This window comes from Equus caballus, chromosome X (genome assembly GCF_041296265.1).
Source record: "Equus caballus isolate H_3958 breed thoroughbred chromosome X, TB-T2T, whole genome shotgun sequence".
Classification (NCBI taxonomy): domain Eukaryota; kingdom Metazoa; phylum Chordata; class Mammalia; order Perissodactyla; family Equidae; genus Equus; species Equus caballus.
In genome coordinates, this window is record NC_091715.1 from 120,262,138 (window position 1) to 120,286,350 (window position 24,213).

Genomic DNA, 24,213 nt, shown 5'->3' on the forward strand with positions numbered 1-24,213 from the left:
AAAAAATCATCCTCAAAATGTCTGAATAAGGAAAATTTGGGTGCTGGGAAGAATTGTTTTTAGGCAGTTAAATTTATTGGAATATCTTTATAAAGCTAATGTCAGGAGATAAGAAACCTTCCATGTTATTCTTTATCTTTTGGTGTTTTGTGTCCACTCTCTCACAGTTAAAACTAGAATCCACTTAATAAGAAGGTAAATAGGGCTTTGATGATAAATATAGAAGTAAACCTTGAAATTGCAATATTTGTAAGGCAAATACAACTTTGCAATCAAGCAGTTCACCTTGCATTTTTAAATGCACACATATTCAGCTAAGAATGCTATATTTATTTGTTGCATGAATTTTTTGGCATTAGTTTCTACTTCTATTAAATAAACTTATTTAGAAGATTTGAAATCTATCTCACAAATAAAGTCCTGCCCATTATAAATGATGTTATAAGTTTCAAATCATGTCAATACAAAAGCATGTGATATTTTTCAAGATAATTTGTTTTTCTTTTTTGTCAGCATTTTTTTCCCCACCAGTTCCCTTACATATCTTGCCTCACGTTCCTCCAGGCTAAGGAATGCTACTGCTTTTGTACTTTACTTCCAAAGCTTGTCAAGCTCCAGATCTACTTGTAAGCTGGACAGTTCCCTTCCTGAAAAATATACCAAGTACATTACCCAGATGGTGACCCCTGATGACTTCAAGCTTTCAAGTCAACTCCTGCGGGAAGTAATATCATCAGACCAATACTTCAGTGGACATCGTGTGAAGCTAGATGCTTCTGCAATAAGGCACATCACTACAAAAATAAATGCTACTTGAATTAAATGCGGCGGCTGCTAACATTACAGAAACCAGGTTATCTTTCCATCTTAAAATAAATCCCATTTTCATTATATTAAATATCAAATTGGTATATGAGTGAACTACGGCCCTTTGATAAATTACCTTCAGATCTCGGTTTTATCCTGGTAATAACCAGATTACACGCAGGGTTGAAAACCATTAGTTTTCAGAGAAGCATTTTTCAAGAACTAAATAAAGGAAGTAATGCATGTTTATTTATGGTACCTTACTTTTGCCTCAGCAGTTTCATTCAAATTTTCTCTTTTTTTCCCTACGGTTATATATATACATTTGCTACTAAAAATATTATCTGTGCTTGCACGACAACATGAACATAAATAAAACATACTTAAATGTTCCTTTTCAAAGCAATTTGAATGGAGTCAATCTGGCTTTGAGATCCTTTTCAAAAATGTTTGAAAGCCTGAAAAGCTGTCGTGTTGGGCATGGGTAAAATTTCCTTTGAAAGAAAGGACTTCACTAATTTAAGAAAGAAAATAAGCAAAAAAATGCATTTTAACTTGAACAGTTTTATATAACATATTTTGCAAGTCGGCCATGGTGAAACAGTAAAATTAAACGCCAATTAAAGAAAAGACTGAAACAGTACAATAGAGGCAACAAGGACACTTTTCTTGTTGCTCCACATGTTTGAATCCCTACATTTCCTTTCTAAATGAAATGAATTATTCTCTATTGCAGCATACTTTTTTTTTTTGCCTTAGTATAGTCCTACTTTTTATCCAATATCCAGGCTAGAAAAGATTCTATCAAGGTAATAAATCATTTTAATATCCCAGTTCTATATTATATTATCTTAAAACTTTCATTTACTATGTATTTTATATTTTCCATTCCAAGGCTGCAGCAATATTTATAAATAACATGTCTATTTGTGTACCTTATCACAGGTTTAATATATGATCTCCATTTGCAGTTGCATAACTGGCCCATCTGTGTTTTCCTTATCAGACAGACACAATTATTTAGTGTTTTCATCTCAAGTCACAGCACCAATAAGTGCTCTCCATAACTCAAATCTTATTTACTTTTGTATTACTATTTGCTTTGTGGAGTCAGGAGGAATAAGCAGCATAACGATGGGGAACAGTTTTTTTTAAAAAAAAACCTTAATGAATAAGGCAGCAAAGATATCAAGTTAGCCAGGAATCAGCACTTTTCATTCTTCTTTAAAATTTTCTTCTTTCCCATTTTACTTCATTTTCTGCTCAACGAATTCTTCCTTTCACTATGGTCTAAATCGTTGCCTATTACTTCATTCTTGTTGATGACAGAAGTTTCTTAGATTCCTAAACAGTCTCTTAGCCTCTTTCCTGGTTTGAGTGCTTATTGGTAATAATATCCATATTCTTTTAAAAAGATCCAAATAAAACTGGTGATTATGGAAAGTGAGAAATAGACTTACACAGAGGCTCCCTCTTCCTCTTACCCATTTGTCCTGTATGTATTTAAATTTCAAAAGTGGAAATGTATTCATTCATTTATGTTCTCAACTCCTGGTAGCTGATGCTTTGAAACTCACTTTCCTGATTTAGCATCATGTCATCATAGCCATAGAAAACATGGTACGTGTCTTCCGCAAACTTTCAGATTTTGAGATTTTTAAAACCCTTTCTATTAGCTGATTATTCACAGTTAGCACTAAAAAGCGAGGCTTATACGAGATTGGTGATTCAGGAGGTATAATAGAGAAGATGGAAAACAGATGAGCAGTAGACAACTAGAGCTGGGTCTGGACCAAGCCTTCTCAGCTGCCTTATAACATTTCATCAGATGGGGAGATACAGAGAATGAAGTGGAGGAGATTATAATGACCCAGTTTGTTCTGGGTTTTCTGAGGTGGCAGTAGGACAGTGTTCTAGAAGAGTCACCACTGTTTGGGCTTGATTCATGATCAGGATCTGCAAGCTTTCTCCTCCTTTCATGCAATCCTTATTTGTTGGCTGATTCCCATGTATTAGACACTGTACTGATGCCAAGGATACAACAGTGACCGCTTGGTTACAAAACCCCTTGCCATTCTGGAACTTACACCTTATCTAAAGGAAGGCAATGGTCATGTGGTAGCTAAGAGCAGGGACTCTGGAGCCAAGGTGCCTTGTTTCAAATCTCAACTCTGTGACAGTCAGTAGCAGAGTGACCTCGGGCAAGTTAATCTCTGTGTCTCAGTACCCTTACTATAAAATTTGCATAGTAATAGCACCTTGCTCATAAGGCTCTTGAGAGAACCTTGTGAGTCAGTAGTACATGTAAGGTACCTAGAAGAATGCCTGACACATAGTACATGCTCAATAAATGTTAGCCATTATTATTAAGCCTGGTTAATTCTTCCGTTAAGCCAGCCTTCTCCAAACCATCTTGGAAGTGGAGAGAGGCAGGTCATTTGCCCATTGCATCCTCTGCTTTCCCGCCCTGGAAGAGGTTTGTGTAGCTGTGTTTTTCTGGAGAGAGCAATGTAAAGGGACTCCAGTTTCTGAAAGAACAGCAGCTGCCATCTACACACAGCTGTATAGCAGAATTAAAAAAAAAAATAAACTCACCTAATTTCCTGATTCCAAGTCCTGGACTTATTTAGAACAGACATTGGTTTCTCTTCTCACCCCCACCAACATCCCCCAAAGCAGCATGATCACTGGCGTTTGGAAGTTGTAGAGCTGGGTTCTCTTGGTACAAGTTTTCCAGAAATTAGGGCATCCTTAATATTTGTAAAGTTGTCACCATTTCCTAGTAGAGTGCACTTTCTACAAGGGTCAGCGGAAAGTGGTTAGAGTCTCATTTTATGAAACATAACTGAGAATTTTCACAAAGCCATCTACTATGGAATGGGTCCCAAGAAAATTTTCAGCTGAGTTACCCAGTACGAGTATGCATTTCTGGGTGATGGCTTCAACTCTAGCAAATTGATCTGTGCAGGTAAGGGAATCTGTTTGTAACATAATAAAATCATGGTATGTTAGAGTTCAAAAAGACCACAGACTAGTAGAGTATAGTCTGGAAAAGAGGGAGGAAGTAACTTTACAGTGGAGAAACCTGGCAAACACTACCTCAGCTGAGTGATCAAGGTTAACATCATCAGTGATAGCATGTGTACGATAGCATGTGTCCTTGATATTATGTGATGATAATGGTGCCTCTGTGGCCTTCCACCCTCAATCCCATAACTCTAATCTAAACATGAGGACAACATCAGCAAAACTCAAATTGAGGGACTTCTTGCAAGACGTCTGACCAGCGCTACTCAAAACTGTCAAGGTCATCCAGGACAGGAAACTGTCACATACTAGAGGAGGCTAGGGAGCCATGACACTTAATGTAATATCCTATCCTGGATGGGATCCTGGAACAGAAAAAGGACATTGGGGAGAAACTGGTGAAATCTGAATCAAATGTCAAGTTCAGCTGGTAGTAATTATTAATGTTGGTTTCATAGTTGTGACAAGTGTACCATGGTGATTTAGGATGTTAATAATAGGAGAAATCAGATGAGGAATATATGGGAATTCTCTGTACTGTCTTTGCATCTTTTCTGTAAATCTAAAAGCGTTCTAAAAGTGAAAGCTTATTTTGGGAAAAGAAAAGACCACAGATCAACCATCTGGTTCAATTCATCCTCATTTTATAGAAGAGGAAACTAGAGCCTAGAGAGAAGTGCTTTGCCCTAGGACACACAGACTAGCTTCTCTCTTATTCAGGACCAAGAGAGGATGTGATCCATTTCTTCTGTTCAGTGGCACTTAGTACTGAAGTAATTTGGCTGGAATGTTTGGCTAATGAGTCAAATGTTGTAGGTTAAATTTTTATGCCAATCAGTTGCCTTTGCATAGTGGAAAACTCTCCTCTTTGTCAACAGACTGATTATTCAAACTAATTTCGTCCATCCATCTCAGGCAAGAGTATAGAGGAGAACTGGAAGCTCTATAAAACCCCTCATCAATTCAAGATACATGAATATTAGTAGAATAATCTTTTTTTATGGATACTTTATTTTATTGGATTACTGGGTCACAGGTAACTGAAGTCATATATACACTATATATTTTCTACTGGTTCTATAATCTCTTCTCTTTTTTATCTCAACCTTCTTAGCATTTCTGTTAAAACTGATCACTTTCTTGTCCAAGGCCTTGTCTTCTATTTTTGAAATAGATTCAAGTTTTGCTTTAAAGAAAAGGTAGGCTGTGGGAAGTTTACTAAACTTCATAGAATCCCTGAAAATGAATCTAAAATTTCCTGAAATGTCTTGTACTGGAATATCAGGAAATGTGGGAAAAGAATATGACAGTGTTTCAGTTTTTATTTTTAACCTTTGATTTAAAATTGTAATTTTGATTTTTTTTAATTCAATGTTAAAATATGCAGTTTATGTTAAAATCTTAACATATTAAAATTCTTATAAATCAATAAATATCAGCTGAACCTCTAGTAGAAATATGGGCAAGAGACATCAATAGGCAATTCACAAAAGAAGAAATTCAAGTTAGCAGTGATGTTTAAAAATGTTCAACCATAGTGGTAATTTAAAAATGCAAGCTAAGACACTGCAATATCATTTTGCCTACCAAAATGGCGTTTTTTCTCTTCTCTTTTATAAATGATATCAAAAATTTTCAAGGATTCAGAGAAATGAGCACTCTCACATACTGCTGGTAGGAGTATAAATTGTTGCAAAACGTTTGGGCAAATTGGCAATCTATATCCAAAGTGTTGAAAATGTTTTTTAAACATTTTGATGCAGCAATTCCATGTTTAGAAATTTATACTAAGAAAAGAATCTGAATAGATTTAAAAACAGCGATGTTCGCCATGATGTTGTACGTAATAGGAAGATATTGGAAAGTACTTAAATGTCCAGCAAATAGGGATTGTTTAGATCAATGACTATATACAGTAGAGGATGATATTGCCATTAAAAACAATGTTGTAGAAAAATATTAAACGATAGAGAAAGATGCTCACAAGTCAAGTCATAAAACAGTATTTATTATATGAGCTCATTTTTAGAGGCCATTTAGTGTAATATATGAGGGCACAGGCTCTTTTTAAAAAGTCAGGCAGACCTGAAGTGTGATGGCTCTTCCACTAACTAGCTGTGTGGTTTGGGACAAGCTGCTTAACCTCTCAGAGTGTCAGTTCCATCATATGCAAATTAGAAATAAGAATACCTAATTTGAAAGATACTATGACTATGCATAAAGGGACCTATGTAAATTAAAGTACGATTCATTTCTATTTCCAGAAATTAACTGCCCACTTTTTCTAAGTGTTACAATGGATTCACAGATTCTTTTTTTTGTTGTTCACTGTATAATCCCTTACCATCATTGTTCTTTTTGATGCTCAAATTTGACCAGCGGAAGCCTCTTCGAATTGGTTTCTGTGTCATTTTGACATGTCTGTGCTGCCTAGCACAAGATGTTCCAAGCTTATTTTGCACTTATTTTTTCTGCCACAGACCTAGAGACAGCCATTTCTCCAAGGAGCTTTTAGTAGGAAATGTACTTAGAAACCAAAGTTGGGGTATAAAATATGCTCATTACTACTGAGGTGTCACTGTTTTTAAGTCCTTTAAGGGGACAAAGCAAGGATATATACACTTAGAACAAAACTTTTAGATATTATTACTTGCTTTGTTAATGTGTGTATGTGCGTACATATATATGTATATGTATACACACACTACATATATCTGTGTATATGTCTATTTTTAAAAGTTTGTATTGATATCCCTAATTCTAATCCAAAACCACAGAGTTCTTCCTCTCCTCATTCCATATTTTTATTTCCTTTGTTACACAGTGAGCCCTGTTCTCAGTAACATCAATATATTTGCTCATTTGCCTATCCTACAAGACACACAAAATAGCAGTAGAATTACTACACCAATACCACTACCACAACTAAATCTACTCAGCTTGAAGTTTGTGGTTTTGTTGGCCCTGGAATATGTCCTCCTGAGGGTGTAGAGTTATGTATTCAAGTGTGAATCTTTCTAATACTTAAAGAACTTTTAAAATTTGAGACAAAGAGGACCAAAAAAGCAACAGAAAGATGGACAAAAGACATGAACATACAGTTCACAAAAAAGATCCCTAAATGTATGAAAAGATATTCAGCCTCACTCATAATAAGAGAAATATAAAATAAAACTACACTGAGATATCTTTTCTAATCTATCTGATCGACAAAGATTCAAAGGCTTGTGGGCCAGCCCCATGGCCTAGAGGTTGGTTTCGCGTGGTCTGCTTCCGTGGCCCAGGGTTTCACCAGTTCGGTTCCTGGGTGTGGACCTGGCACCGCTCATTGAGCCATGCTGAGGTGGCATCCCATATAACAGAAATAGAAGGACATACAACTAGGATATGCAAGTATGTATTGGGGGGCTTTGGAGAGAAGAAGAAAAAGAAAAGAAATTGGCAACAGATGTTAGCTCAAGGCCAATCTTTAGAAAAAAAAAGATTCAAAAGCTTGCAACACACTCAGGTGCTAAGTCCATAGGGACATGGGCACTTTCACACACTGCTGGTGGGTATACAAAATGGTACAACCCCTGTGAAGGAGAGTCACATAAAGTAGTCTCTTACCATTTTTTACAATTTTTCTGTATTTCAATGGTTATTTCCCCTTATTTCTGATTTTGCGTATATTTTCCCCTTTTCTCTTGATTTAAGGTAGCTTGCTGTCTATTTGTTGATTTTCAACACTTTGCTTTTATATTATTTTTCTGTTTTCTACCCCATTAATTTCTGCTTTATCTTTGTTATTTTCTTTCTTGTGCTTTCTTTTAGTTTATTTTATTGCTTTTTAAGCTATATTTTCATTCTTTTATTTTTTTACTTTAGTTGAGGAAGATTGTTGCTGAGCTAACATCTGTGTTGCATACGTCCGTGCCTGGGATCCAAACCTGTGAATCCTAGGCCACCGAAGTGGAACACACGAACTTAACCACTATGCCATGGGGCCACCGTCATTCTTTTATTTTTATCGATATGAATTTTCCTCTTATAAATGATTTAATTTTATCCCATAAATTTTGACATGTGGTGTTTTCATTGCCATTATTTCTTAGAAATTTTATAATTTTATGTTCTATTTCCCCTTTTACACAAGATGTTTAAAAATTTTAAAATTTTCAGGTAGAAGGGCTTTACTGTTTTTAAAATGTTCTTATTAATTTCTAGATTCATTGCACTGTGATCTGGGAATGATGTTTGTAGTATTTTTACTTTATGAAACTCATTGAAGTTCCTGTTGTGATCTAATATATAATCAAACTTTATGAATGTTCTTTGAGGACTTGAGAAGAAAGTATATTATCTATTAACCAGGTGTTAAGATCAATATGTAGCCATAAGATCTATCTTATTGATTCTGCCTTTTTAGGCCTTCTATATACTTACCAAGTTTCTGTCCACATGACCAGTCTTGAATAGAGAGTGGTGGGTTAAAATTTCCTATTAGTTGGTTTTGTCTATTTCTCCTTGCATCTCTTGTAATTTCTGCTTTATAAAGGCAGTTGTTTCGTTATTTGTGCAGATAGCCATTGCTTTTTATAGAATATCCTCTTTGTTGTGTTTCATGGTTTTTGACCTGAGTCTTACTTTGCCTGAGATGAGGATTATAAGCCTTGTTTTTTCACTGCTTCCATTTACCTGGCAAACCCTTTACTTATCCTTTAACTTTTAGTCATTTCTGACTCTTTCTATTTCAGGTGTGTCTCTTGCAAAGAGCATAGAATTAGGTTTTGCTTTGTGAACTATTTTGAAAATCTTTTCCTTTTAATAGGCGAGTTAAACTCATTTACATTTATTGATGTGACAGATACATTTGGTCTCAACTCATCATATTATTTTATGTTATATTTACAGTGTTAAGTTAATTTTATTGTATTTCTTTATGTCATTTGTTTTCTTTTGTTTTTTAAAATTTCTTTTGATATTTAAGAAGGTTTGCATTTTTGTTCTATTGACGACCTTTATGCTATTACCTTTTATAATGCCCTTAGTCCCCCTTCTGCTTGCTTGACCTTCTACTATTTGGTTTGTCAGCCTGAAATTATATTCTTTGACTCTTTATGTGACAATCAATGAGTTGATTTTACTTTCTCCTTTTCTCTTCTTTTCTCCTTCCAGTTTCAGCTACATTATTACTACATTATCAAAATATATAACATTTTCAGATTATTTTTCCATCCTTGTCCTCATCTTTGTTTTAATCTCAAATCTACAATTAAGTAGCTCTAACGTTCACCAGCAGCCCTTTTGCCAAAGTTTCCCTCATTATCTCTTAGTTGGGTTTAGTTTGTTCTCTAAATCATAAGTCAGCAAATTACAACCTTGGCCAAATCTGGCTCACGGCCTGTTTTTGTATGGCCTAAGAGCTAAGAATGGTTTTTACATTTTTAAATTGAAAATGTAAAAAAAAAAAGATTAAAAGAAATCAAGAGACTAATGATACTTTATGACATGAAAATTTTATGAAATTCAAATTTCAGTGTTCATAAATAAAATTTTATTGGACATAGTCACACTCATTTGTTTACATATTGTCTATAGCTGCTTTTGGTTATAAGCTAAATAGTTGTGACAGAGACTGTATGACCTTCAAAGCTTAAATTATTTACTATCTGGTCCTTTACAGAAAATGTTTGCTGACTCCAAGTCTAGCAGGGCTTGTTAGTACAGTATTCCCTGGGTTCTTGCAGGTTTAAAACTGTTTTTCTATACCCTTAATAATTCAAACAACTTTTTTGAATAAAATCCTTGGCTCACACTTCCTTTCTTGAGTTATTTGAAAATGGTGCTTTACTCTTACCTTGCTTTGTCTGTTGTCAAGATGTCTGATGCCAACCGAAACTTCTTTCCTTTGTAAATGGCTCCTCCCACTCCAAAGCCCAGGGGATTATTATTTTTTTTCTGTCATTAAAGTCTACTATTTTTACTTGGATATGACTTGTAGTTGACTGTTTTGAATCAGTTTTCCAAGGTACTTTTGGTTTTTCCCTTCATACTTGCAGTCAGGTCTTTTATTTCAGGAAAGTTTTCTTTGATTATAGTTTTAAGTATTAGTTCTATTTCATTGTTTAGTTTTGCTTCACTAAGAGCTACAATTATATGTAGTCTGGATTTCTCTGCCTATCTTCCATATCAATCATTTTGTCTGGTCTCTTTTACCTCTTTATTTCAACCTCATTGTCTTTGCTATTCTAGTGCCTTTCCTCATTGCATCTCATTATATTTTCAGATCTTGTCTCTCTCGTTGTCATTCAGTGTAGTCCTCATTTTCAATATGGTTTTGTCTTTTTCTTAAACTTATTTCCTAAGTTCAGTCAACTCTCATTTTGCATCTTCTTTTTGCACATTTCTGTTCCCAGTTTTAAAATTTATCATTTGAGTTTTTTTTTCATATCTTCAAATGTTTGTTTAAGGATACCTAATTAAGTTTAAGATGTTTTATTGCAGTTTTCTCCTGCTTTGGGGGTGGTTATTTGGAGAGGTTTTTCACCAGCTGAAATAATTGATTCTTATTTTCTGTTTTCTTCTTATAGAGCTTTGCATGGATGTTGTCTGTCTTTTTACGTTCTTTCTGAAATATTTTATTTCCCTGGATCAGCAAAAAGCTGTACACAGATAAGAGTCAGGAGTTTGGGTGACTTCCCAGATTACTAGATTTCTTAGTTCTTATTAAAGTGCAATTTTTAAAATCAATGATACATTTTGGATAGAGGGTTTGGTATTTCCCTTCATTTTATGATTCACCTTTATTTCTGCAGGACCCCAAAATTCTACTTCTTGCTTCCTTCTTTTCCTTCACCATCAAGCCTCTGAGGGACACTTCCTCCAAGTCAGTGCCTCTACACGTTGCCTTCCCAAGGCTACCAATCCTAGTTCTATGTGCTTTAAAGTACATTCTTTTCAATTTTCAGTAGCAAGTGTTCTCAAATGCTAAGTCTGAGATCTGTTCTTTTTGATTCTTTGTTTCTCTCCAAAGGCCCAGTACATAGTTGTTTATCCCAGTTGTAAGTCCTTCTAGTTCTTCTATGTGGGATGCTGCCACAGCATGGCCTGATGAGAGATGTGTATGTCCGTGCTCAGGATCCGAACCAGTGAACCCTGGGCTGCTGAAGCAGAGTGCGTGAACTTAACCACTACGCCACTGGGCTGGCCCCTGAAATCTGTTCTCAGCAGCTGTCCACTAAGGGTCGAACTTCATTTTAATGAGTTTTATTTGATCATTTCTGCCATCACTAGGCCCCGACTCTCATATCTTCTCTTCCATTTAGTCTATATCTGACCCTTGGCTCTGGCATGGGCTAAAGAGCTAGTTCTGCTTCTTTTGGCTGTTTACTTCTCTACTTATGTATAATCTCAAGTGTGTAGACTTCTCGGTCTCCAAGTTATGCTATTGAAGTGAGTTATGTGTGGTTTTATTTGTTTTCCTTGTTGATTTGAATTTCTTTTTGGAGGATGGTGTTGAGAGATTTGGATCTAAGGGGCCAACGTTATTCTACAGGAATTCAGAAGTCAATATTAATATCTATTTTTACATTTATATAATACATATGCAGACACATACACCTGAACATTTTGTTCCCAGTGTCTACAGGACATTTATTTGAAATGAATCTCTAACAATGAGGATGTGTTATAATTTTACCTGCCTAGTGTTCTTTATGTTCAGTTCCACGCATCTATGAGATAGTTGGCCATGGTTATGGCTACCATTTATAACTGTGAACAGGGACAGATTTACTAATATGGTGACTGTGCTGTGTTTTCAGGTGTATTTTCCTGCCTTTTGCATAATATCTCCTCTTAAACTTCTAATGACAGGAAATTCATTATGAGTATCTCATTTCTTTGGCTTAAAGTAGTGATGGCAAATATATTTCAACGTCTGAGTGAACTCTAACTGCAGAATCTAGACTCAGCAGGAGTCTAGATTTGTTTGTTGCACTGGATTACTTATATCTTCCATGGGTCTGGGACAGGGAAGAGATAACATTAATGTCAGGGAAATCCCTGACATTCTCGGCTCATGACTTTGTCTTCTGTTAAAACACAAATAATCCTAGGGAGCTATAACACATGTCTTGGTCAGAGCCATTTTTACACTTACATTTCATTTACATTTTCAGTGTGAATTATCTTATTACACAGGTTGCAAGCTTAAATGCCTACCCAGAAGGAAGGCAGGTAATATCAAACAGTGAAGAGGGCAGAATGGGTACTCTGATGTACTGGAGAGTTCATGGGGCTTTTGGGACCAGCCTCTATTTAGCCCCAGTTGATGGTTGTCATATTGTTTTTGCCAAACGAAAGACTAGAATAGTGCCTGGCACATAGGTACTCAATAAATGTGTGGGCGAGTAGGTGAATGCAGGTCTGGGTGTGCCAGATGTTTCTATTTTTCTAGAAATTTTATGTAAACCAGAGATTTTATGTAAAATCTCTAGATGAGTTTTTAAATTAGTTGACAACATTTGACAAATTCTACATGTGCCAAGCAAAAATATATACTTCATCAGATTCACTTCTGAGTTCAAGTTTTATTAGAGAGTAGAAGACAGAACTAGGTTTCTGATTTGGGGAACGGAGCGAAAAGGGAGATGTAGACTGCAGGCTTTGGTAAAGAAACAATGGAGCTGGAAGGCTGAAATAGTGATTGAGCCCATGACCTTGCTCTCATTAGCAGGAATGCTACTAAGACAGTCAGTGAGTAATCTAAATATTTTTGTTTCTTTCCTACCTACTCAAATCACAAAAGACACACGCACTATAATTTCCCAGAAAAATAGGACTATATTCATCAGTTTGCTGTGTATGCTAATAATTCTGTTTCTTGTGGATTAAAAGACACATATCACTGGTCTCTATAAACTCCTCATGTTATGATTTTTTGAAAGTTCATTTATATATTTCATCTTCATTGCCCATTGAATCTCTTATTTTTAAAATTTAGCTTTTTCCCCTCTGTTGATGGATACTTCGCTCTACATTTTATATATCACTGATTCACAAGACCAGATTGGTACCTATCAGCAAGGAGAGTTATGCTAGCTAGTCCAAGGGCTGGATTTGGTCAGAGAAACCAAACTAAAAACGTGCAGCAGACAGGAACAGAAACCAAAGATACTAATGGTTTGTTTGGGTTTTGTTCAGTCTTGGAACAGGCTGTGTTTTAGGCATGACAAAGAAAGGATCTATTTGTACCATCTGGCTTTCAAATACTCCCACAGCTTTGTATGTTGGTAAATCTTAACTAGTGCCATCACTCCAATATCCTATATGATAATCCTTGAGCACGTGCTGTTATAGCCTGGAGTAGCACTGAGCATGTGCAGTGCTTTACCACATTTTCCCACTGGCGTAAAAATGTTCATCTCCAAAAAACCAAATAGGTCAACTAAGTTCAAAAGTCATCTGACCCTTCAACTGCTTATGGACTGACCGAGGCTAGCTTTACCACCAAGGTCAAGGATATAAAAAACTTCTCGGCTCTCTGCTAGGTGGTGAGGAAACTACTCAACTATTTAATAGCTTCAGAGGATTTGGATTCATCAGGATTCTATGTCTAGAGGTAGCTCATGATTGATCTTTAACAAAACCACTCCATTTCACTTCCCCTTTTCTTTTCATAGCACAGTATACTTGTTTCTAATTTCTTGACAGCTGGTAACTCTCTTTCCTATGCATTGCTCAGCTAGTATTAACTTGCTTGTTTGTTATGAGTAAAGTCAAATATCTTCCAACTCCTCTCTCCATTTAATATTATTTTCATTTAACTCCACAGTTTTATTAGTTAATTCTGCAAAGTATTTGGAAATATGGTATACACAAAACACATTTATGTGGTGTCGTTATTTGCCATATTTAATATCTATGTCTAATTAAAATTAAAGTTCAAGATTAAAGGGAATCTAGGCTCTTCCTTCCATGAACGAAGGGCAAAACTGAATTAAGAACCTTGTCTATAACATAAACAGCAAGGCTAGTTGATTTGGTGAAACTTATGAATATCAAAGAGCAAAATCTGTACCAGGTGGTAGAGCAGCATAGATTGCTTGCTGTCAAAATCACATTTGTATTCATTTTTGGCCACAGCCACAACTAATTTATCTGAGAGCTCAACAACCTCCTCTGATATTCTATGTACAGATGCTAGAGCCTTTGGTTTCCTGGTCATTGGATCAGGATACTGAGCTTGTTTAATATAAAAGAAACGAGTGGGAATCAAGAGTTTTTTACAAAGCACCGTATCATATGTTTTTGTTTCCAGTTAAGGATTTCCTGTTGCCACATTCAACCTGATAATCAGACATTTGTGAGGCCCTTCCTTAGAAACTCTCATGATAGGCAATTACTCAAGTAGTTAACTATGTGTTATATAACGTCTACATTAACTAGATTGGCAACGTTATGATGAGGTTTTGATCAGCAGAAAATTACAATGGGTTATCTCGGACTCTCTTCATTTGTTCATTATTATCCCATAGAAATCATTAAGAGCCCTAGAGGAACAGCTCTTGAGGAACCATACTGTGATCTGGAATTCCACATGGGTCTTGCCTATATTGGAGGATCCAATATAATGTAGTGCTCTTATTTAAATACTATCTATACTTTGGTGGGCTTGTGTGTCTACCCAGGGAAGACTACCTTGTGGGATTATACCTAGCCAAGAATCTAGCCTTCCCTGAGCAAATGATTCATCTGAAAGGAGTTCCTCATATATGTTCCTTACGTAGGTCTAAAACATATAGAGGAATCATATTTTTCTGCTGAGTCTGAAATCTAAAATTCTGATATATTACCCTCCACCCATTCCATCCTAGCTATTTGGCACACTCATAGCTGTAAATACCCTACAATATCATCAAGATCTCTTGACACTTGGACCCATCTCTTGTTTTGCATTCCATTAGCTTCCTCCCCCTATTTTCCTTCCCTACTAAGTTTGATCCTTTGGCTGATTGCTTCAAAAACTTTGTCACCAGCAACTATAATTTCCTTATCCCTTTTGTCTTCTTGTTGCACTTGCCCTGCAAGCCTCCACCTTGGTGCAAACAATAAATAGTCCTTATTTTACTTAATCACTCTTCTTGAAACACTCTATGTATTGGTCTCCCCACATCAGCCCTTTACAAATATTTTAGTCCCTGAACCTCTTTATGCTCTTAAAAATTACAGAGAACATCAAAGAGATTTTGTTGATGTTATATTCATCAATAACTTTTAAAAGTATTTATTAATTTATTGAATAACAATAAACTATTATATTTTGACATAAATAATATATTTTACAATAAATAGCTATATTTTAGAAAACCAAAAAAAATTATGAGAAGAGTGACATTGTTTTAGGTCATTGAAAATCTCTTTAATGTCTGGCTTAATAGAAGACAGCTGGATTCCCATATCTGCTTTTGCATGCAATCTCTTGTGATATCACATATCATGTGGCCTCTGGAAAACTCCACTGTACACTCATGAGAGAATTGTAGTGAAAAAGATAAATCATGTCTTTGTGTATTATGAAAACAGTTTTACTTTGTGGACCCACTGACAGATCTTGGGGCCCCAGTAGTCCCCAGATCACACATTGAGAACCACTATTCTATCGCCACCATCTGGTAGTTTTCTTCCAACCTCTCTAGTTGCTCTTTCTTAGTCTGCTTACCAGATTCTTTGTCTGCAGCCTTCTTAAATATTAGTGTTCCCCAGAGTTCCAGCCTTCATGTTCTTTTTCCCTTGTCTTACTCCCATGATTTTGGTGTCCTCACAGGTAGATAGCTCTAAAACTTCAGTACTGGATATTTAATAATGTACTAGGTATCTTGACCTGTATGTGTGTCTATTTTCACCCTTAAAACTCTTCTTTCTATATTCTGTCTTGGCTAATGGCGTCATCATCTACCCAGTTCCTAAGCCAGACAACAATTCCTCTTTCTCTTGCCACGTCTAATCAGTTACTAAGTCGTGTGTTTTATCTTCTAAATACTTTGATTCCATCTTCTTCTTCTCCATTCTGAGAAGTTTATGCTCTGACCGTCACTCACCTAGATTACTATTATAGCCTCCTAATTTGTCTTCATGGCTTCGACTTTACAACCCCCTTTGCCCTGCCTGCCAATTCCAACGTCCATACTGCCATTAGGGTGATCTTTCTAGATGTAAATCTGAGCAAATAGTTTTTTTGTCCTAATGAAAAAGCATAAAAATCTCCCCACTTGCTCTTGGAATAAATTTCTGGCTCCTTACCATGGCTTAAAATGCATTTCATGATCTGCTCCTGCTTACAATCTTCATTTCCTGCCACCCTCCCATATCCTCCATTTTTGCTTCCTCAGGTTTTTCAGTATTCTTGTATTTAATAAAACATATTATGCTTTTTCACCTCTCTGTAAAGGGAATATTGCTGAGCCTCAAATGAATGTGTCTCCACCCTGTAAGATACCACCTCTTAGTTTTGACTGTGATGAATCAGATATTCCGTTGGTGATACTGGCCCTCCCCACTCTGCATGTTCTATATGAAAATTCAGTCACATTTCTGGAGTTTAAAATGGGTTAACCTGCCATCTGTTTCAAAGCCATTGCTCTAATTTAGTTTATTCTTATTCATTTCAGGGTAAGTACAGCTTAACAACTTATGCCATGTGGGTCTAAAAATATTCATATAACATGTCTATATATGTATTATATATGTAATTTAGATGGGGTGAAACTAAGTTAAACAGGAATGAAATTTCCTTTATGCAATAGAATTCAAATTATTTACATTGAAATCAGAGATTTCTAGAGAGAAAATTTTTTTCTGAATTTGCAAGATTGATTCTTTTTTTTTAAAATTGGGATTCATAATAGTTTACATCATTGTGAAATTTCAGTTGTACATTATTTCTTGTCTGTCACCACATAAGTGCTCCCCTTCACCCCCTGTGCCCACCCTCCACCTCCCTTCCCCTGGTAACCACTAAACTATTTTCTTTGTCCATGTATTTGTTTATATTCTGCATATAAGTGAAATCATATGGTGTTTGTCTTTCTCAGTCTGGCTTATTTCACTTAGCATAATATCCTCCAGGTCCATCCACATTGTTGCAAATGGGATGATTTTGTCTTTTTATGGTTGAATAGTATTCCATTGTATATCTATATATATACATATACCATGTCTGTAAGATTGATTCTGGTTGTTCTAAAATTTCATAAGTATGTAAAGTTCCAAAATTACTTATATTCTGTCCAGTCCTCTTTTACTATGCCTTCTAGTGAGTCTTTATCTATTTCACAAAGCCTCATTTTAATTTCCCTACCCAGGCTAAGAAAGTACTGTATGAGAAGAACCTAGTAGGGTGACTGCCTCTCCTTGAGACAACAAAATAATCTCTCGATGCAAGACATATGTTTAGTATCCACTACTCATTCACCCAAGAAATGCTCTCTCTTACTCTGTCTTAAATCCACAGCATGCTAGAGCTCCAAGAGAAAACAGGCACACTATTTGCCTTTCATTAAAATGACTTCATTTTGAGCAACAGGCGCTAACTATGGTTCTGCAAATTAATTGTATGTGACGCAGGTTCTTCCTGTCGTTTTAGTATGTTTAATTTGGATTGAATGTATACTTTTATTTATGACAGGTAAAAGTGCCACTTTACATAGTGGAGATAAAACTTATGGAACATATTACACCAAAAGGTGATGTCCGATGAAAACATAAATCTTTTTAAAAGGAGAGTTCTGATAAAGGCGCGGATGGCAGATTTATAATTAGACGGAAGTTATACCACCATATTCTGGATCCTTGCCTAGGCAGAATGCTAGAAAGTTGGTAGATTCATGGGTAGGAGGCCAAATCAATGCTAACACAGAAATTGCCATCACTATCATGAACAGGTCCACAAGAGTGAATTAGAGGTAGTAATAACATGACAGCAAAAGGATTGATAACGGTCTATGGGATAAACTGAAATGCTTTTTAGCATTTTGTGCTGAGTCATTTCTTGAACGTTATAAGCTATAATGCATTTTAATTAAAATGTGTTTCAACCTAGATATGGCTTCCAGATAGAAATATAAAATCATTTGAATGGTCAAAACACCAAGGAAAAGGAAAATTAGTAAAACAAAGGCAAAGTTACAGATACTTTAGACCAGGCAGAAGGAAACAACAAACTCATGAGAGGATTCTTGTGAAACAGATAGTCCAGCTCTGAGCAAATTGTTTTAGATGACTTTGGGAAGAAGGGAAATAAAACTAGCTCATGTTAGGATAAATTATATGCTTATTATGCTTACCTTGGCTCAAATTAATAATCCTAATAATAACGCTGTTCCACTAACAATAATCATTAATCTTTATTTAGATCTGCAAGGCAATGTCCTGGGTGTTTTACATGTTTCATTCCATTTAATTAAAAAGAAAATCCATGAGGAAGGTATTACCAACATTCCCATTTTATAGATGAAGAAACTGAGGCAAAGAGGCATTAATGAAGCTGCTAGTAAGTGAAAGACATGGTTTTTGGTTAGCACATTTATCTACATTTAGTAAACTTTGTGTGGAGAGGCACTGTGTATTTAGATTTAACGGAAAAAACTCCATTTCTATTTTCTCCATTAAAAAAATCCAAGTTCTTGAATTTTCCAAAATCATAATTTGCCATATTACATTTTATGTTTCCCTATATTGTGAGGTATTTGTACTTTCCTTGTGAGGAGGGCAAAATGAACACACATGACTCCTCTCATTCTATCATTTTGAGTACTTTCTTGCTCCACCATAATAACAGTCCCAGAAAGCAGGGCAATTTGGACTAGTATAAAGGAGAGAGAAGAAAGCACTAACATCAGTGTTACTCAATTTTGGTGCAGAGAGCAAGGGGAAGCAGGAGCTTTCCCCTCTTGAATAGTTTCATCCCTAAACTTTTGATCAGAGAATTGGGCTCATTATTCTCTCTCTCCTAATTTGTATTAATATCCATTCTGGTCAACTTTCTACATGTGGGCTATATAGAATGTCTTGGCAGGGAGATTTATGGACTTAAATTATTTCATCTATAGAGTCTGGATGTTACCCTTATCCCCTGAAGGTGATATGAATCGCCACTAATTTCATGGTAAAGGAAAAGGAACATCGATGTCATTAACTGATGATATTGGGTTTGAGAGCCAGAAATCCCTACTCCCCAACTCATTCAATGCAACAGCCCACTTGACCCCAGACACAGTGTATTCCTGTGAGTTTTTATTGCCTGTGAGTTTCTATTGCCTCTTATACAAACTGCTGACTGTGGAGAAACTTGATCAAAAGCTCAAAGATTACCAGAGAAGCCGTGTTTGTGCCCTTCACAACCATTGATGAAGTACCTTAACCTCGCCTTCTCTTGATGCCTTGCATATGGTCATCTGTCTTCCTGACTACTACTTCATATGGCTTATTTGCAAATTCAAGCAAATGTGCTTCTGACTGGCACTGATACATCACTGATGCCAAAATATCAGAGAGGATGAAGCATAAGGACATATTTTTTGATTCAGATGGAAAATATTACAGATTTATGGGAAAGTGATGACAATAGGAATTCCATGATATCTTCATATAATCAGTATCTTTCCGTGCCTCCCTAAACCAAATTTTATGACATCAAAACTTACTCAAAGGAATTATTCTCTTGCTGACCCAAAAGGTATAGTGGGTAGGTGTGGGGATGGGGCTGGTTGCCTGAACAACCCTGCTCTGGCTATTCACATGCTGGATTTCCACTGCTTTCGAATGACCACTTACAGAGCCATAATGCACACAGTTGTCTATTGATGTCCCATTGATATCGATGTGATTTTCCCTAGTGGATTGAGGGCAGCACAGCATACAGCCATTAGTATCTAAAGGTTATGTATAATGGATAATAGAGGAAAATGAAACAGCAGAAAGGAATTTGCACGGGAAACAGAAGCAGTAAATAGTTTCAGCAAAAGATTTTACTTGGGTTATACAGCAACTACAAAAGAGATTGAAAAAAAAAAACGATGACTCTTACAGACTCAGCAAGAGTTGAGAGTGAAATGGTTTCATATTTTGAAATATAATACTTTTTTATTTCAACCACAGAAAGCCATTTAAAAATCATCTTGTATGTTATGGTTCTTATGTGACATCCTTCACCTGAGTGCCTATTTATGAATTCTTACTCTACCCTCCTGAGGTGGTCAGCAATATGGCACAGATGGGGTAAATCAAAGAAGAGATTTTAACTGATTTATCCAAAGCCACATAATGTCCAGCTCATGAAAAAACTAGAAACAAAGTTATAGAGTTTGCCATTAACATCCCTCATTTTCAACCCATTCAACCTACTATGTTAGCATTTAGCCTTATCTTTTCGTGTCTAAACAATCTCACAGTAAATGATTTCAACAGATATCTCCCACCAATTAAGAAATCTTAGTTGTACTCCCTGTTGCAATGTATGACCTGGTAAATCTAACTTAATTTGTAATTTAACATGAAAAAAAAATTGTCTGGTGGATTTATTTAGTCGACCAAGAAGTAAATGAGCTGCAAAGTTTACTGCAGTGTAGACAGGTAGCAAGGCCTAGTGCTCAAGAGTATGTGCTCTGGAGTCAGTCAACTCTGGCTTAAAGCTCAGGATCCCCACTTCTTGACTACTACTTCATATGGTTTATTTGTAAATGAAGTGTGATGTGACCTCTTAATTTCAATGTGGCCTCTATGTGACCTCTTACCATTGCTATGTCTCAGTTTCTTCATTTATAAAATATGTTTAATGCTAATAGTTACCCTTAAGATAAGTGTGGGAATTAAATGAGCTAATATAAGTCAAGTGCTTAGCATAATTCAGTTTTTCAATAAACTTTTATCAAGAGAACAGCCAGGCACTGTTCTTGGTGTTGGGATACAGATATGAATAAAATGGTTAGTTCTGAGAACCAGTGCATTTTAATAGTGAACAAAATTATAAAGATAATAACGGCAACAACAACAATATTTACATTTATAGTATACTTACTATGTTTTAGGCACTATTCCAAGTTTTTAGATTATATTACCTCATTTAATTCTCATAGCAAACCTATGTTATAGGTACTGCTTTAGGCTCATTTTACAGATGAGGAAATGGAGGCTTTGAAAGGTTAAATAATTTGCCCAAGGTAACATGCCTAATAAGTGGCAGAAGGCTGAAAATCCATGCTCCTAACTATTGTACCAAATTGCCTTAAGTATCATGTCAAATTTACATGCCATTGTTAACCCTATAGAAAAGGCAGTCCTGGAAATGACTGAAATGTTCTACTTTCACTTATGACATGAATAAATATACAATCTAATTAAACAAGTCTCAGAGTATATAATACAATTTTTGATACAAGAGTGGCCATTGTAGTAAATTTAAACAGAAACAGAGGTTTGAACACAGTATAAACCTATTAATAGCTTACTATTACCTAGATTTATTTATACCAGGGGTTAAGTCTTGTATCTAAAACATTATATGTATTTAAACTTCTCAAATTACTCCTTGTTTTGAATATTACATATTAAATCATGTTTGTGGTACTTTCTCATCTCCAACCTTCATTCCTTCAGCATTATTTCTCATTACAGGCTATTACAGACCAAATAAACACACATGAGGGGTTGCCCTGAAATGTCTGAGATAAAAGACACATTTTTATATTATAGGGTAATATTATCCACATTTAATAAAGCATTATTCAAATATATTCAGATTGCATGATGAAAATATAAAAGAGATAATCATGAACACCAATACAGGTTATGATACTATACTTTTGACATTATCAGTGACTTCCCTACAGAACATATTTGTTTATTTACTTACCATTCTCTATGCCATGACTCCTATAAAAACTAGTTATGTGAACTTTCTTATTGTTCACAGTTTGAATAAATCAGAATCAACCAAACTTAATTCTTTTTTTTTTTTTTTGAGGAAGATTAGCTCTGAGCTATCTGCTGCCAATCCTCCTCTTTTTGCTGAGGAAGACTGGCCCTGAGCTAACATCTGTGCTCATCTTCCTCTACTTTATAAGTGGGACGCCTACCACAGCACGGCGTTTGCCAAGCGGTGCCATGTCCGCACCTGGGATCCGAATGGGCGAACCCCAGGCCGCCGAAACAGAATGTGCACACTTAACCACTGTGCCACCGGGCTGGCCCCAAACTTAATTCTTTATAATTATAAAACAATCTAAATCCCTTTTTATCTACCTCTCAGAATCGCATTCATTGTATCTTAGTGGGCAATCCTGCTTCAATTAGGAATTGGGGTTAAATCTGAAAAGAAGTTACTAGTGATATACTTGGATAAAATTTATTCTCTTAGTGCTTCCGCAAAATACATGTTTCTTAAGTTAATTTACATTTTAGACTGCAGAACCAGTCAAGCAAGGAAATTAATGTTCAGTCAAAATAAAATGCCATCCAGAAAAATCAATACAATTTGCTATCAAGTGAGGGTGACTTTAATCAGTGTGACTCAAGACCAACAATATTTTTCTTAAAAATGGAAGATTGCCTCACAACTGTTTTCTCCTTCACCTCCCCAAACATAGTATCCACACAATTGTAGAACCATTTACCTTGTGAAAATAATAATACCTTTTTTAAGTCCCAGGTAAAACTGAATTCTTGGAAAGAAATTATGCGCTAGATATTCTGATAGCTTCCAAATGACTACTACTTTAATGAAATCGGTACCTGAAAATTTGGTAGCAGTATTATTGTTTAACTATAATTTAAGAAGCTATTGTAGATTGGTACTTATGACTTCTAATGAGTAAACCATAGCAACCTTTTAATTGAAGCGAAAATGGTTAACTACAGTAATTGCAATCAATAAGACTGCATTTGTAGTATAAATATTTCTTCTCAAAGAGCATTCTTTACTCTCTTCAGCAGTATTTAAGGTTAAGAAGTGCCAAAAAAAACCTAATTAGAAATCTATTTGTTATTTATAATGCTAAGCCTTGGTTCAAATTTGTAGGACTCAGTTGAGAGAGAGTCTCCCACCCTCACCACAAGCAAAACAAGACTTTGATTAAGAGGAAAACTGATATATGGGGAAAAAAAAGGGCTTACCAATCACATAGGCTAGTAACAAAGCCAAAGTCACTGTGATTGCAGTGGCGCTCAAGGCCGTGCACTTCCAATTGCAGCACCTGTAAGGTTTGTTAAAGGTAAAGGCAGGTCTGGAAAAAGTGCTTCGAGGAAGTGGCCTCGGAGGGGGCGAGTACACGGTATTGGACGTCAGAGGGTAGTTCTGACTGGCTGCACTGAAGATAGCCGAGGAACCAGATCCGTGTTTGAACAGGAAATGCCTGCGAAGAAAAGACAAAAGTTTGGGCTATAAAAACCAAGGCCGGTTGCTACAAAAACACAATCTCCACTAATTTCAAACAATCAGGCTATGACAAAGCTCAGGGGAACTGGGAGGGGCTCAACAAAATTTTCATATACCTAAGATTTAACTCCAGATTGCCATTGGTGGTCTCCCTTTTGTTTTCTCATTCAGATCCTTCAGAAGAAGAAAGAGGGTTTCTGTTCCCTGACTTGCTGGCTAGTGAATTTCTCAAACTCTGAGCGTTAACATTCTGCATTTGGTGTTAATTCTCTATATTGCTCCCTTTCATTAAATGTGATACTCAAGAGTTGATTCAAAAACAGAAAGGGAATTATCCTTGGGCATTTTGGTAATCTGAACAGCCTAGAAACCAGTATTTTTATTCAGAGATTAACTTTTACGGATATATTTTCACTGAATATTTTATTATAAATACTGTCAAACATACAGTCAAGTTGAAAAAATTTGATAATGAACACACATATACTCACCAACTAGATTCTACGGTTAACATTTGACTATACTCACTTTTTCACTTATCTGTCCATCTCCTGTCTTCATCCATCAGTCTATCTTAGTCTTTAAGCATTTCAAAGTAAATTGCATACAGCAGTACACGCCCCTCCACATATTTCAACTTGCATATTATTATCTAGAGTTCAACGTTTTTTTTTACAGATTATTAATGTCAAATTTATACACGAAGAGTTCGTGTTTTTTAGATTCTACATATAAGCGAGATCCTACAGTATTTGTCTTTCCCTGTCTGACTTATCTCGCTTAGCATAATGTCCTCAAGGTCCATCCATAAACTTGTAGAAACACAGTGAAAACACAGAGGGTAGAGTGGTGGTTGCCACGGGCTGGAGGATGTGGAAATAAGGTCGATGTTGTCTAAGGGCACAAACTTGCAACCAGAAGCTAATAAGTCCTGGAGATTTACTGAACAGCATAGTGATTATGGA

The 24,213-nt window shown here is 35.8% G+C and overlaps 1 protein-coding gene across 2 annotated transcripts in view; it reads right to left on the reverse strand.

The window, feature by feature from the left end:
- TENM1 (teneurin transmembrane protein 1) overlaps positions 1-24,213 on the reverse strand; it is a 735,241-nt gene that overhangs the window by 276,195 nt on the left and 434,833 nt on the right. For both annotated transcript variants that reach the window (XM_023633984.2, XM_023633980.2), the window contains exon 7: positions 22,987-23,225. In XM_023633984.2, the coding sequence (XP_023489752.1) occupies positions 22,987-23,225 (239 nt within the window). The remainder of the gene's footprint in view (positions 1-22,986; positions 23,226-24,213) is intronic.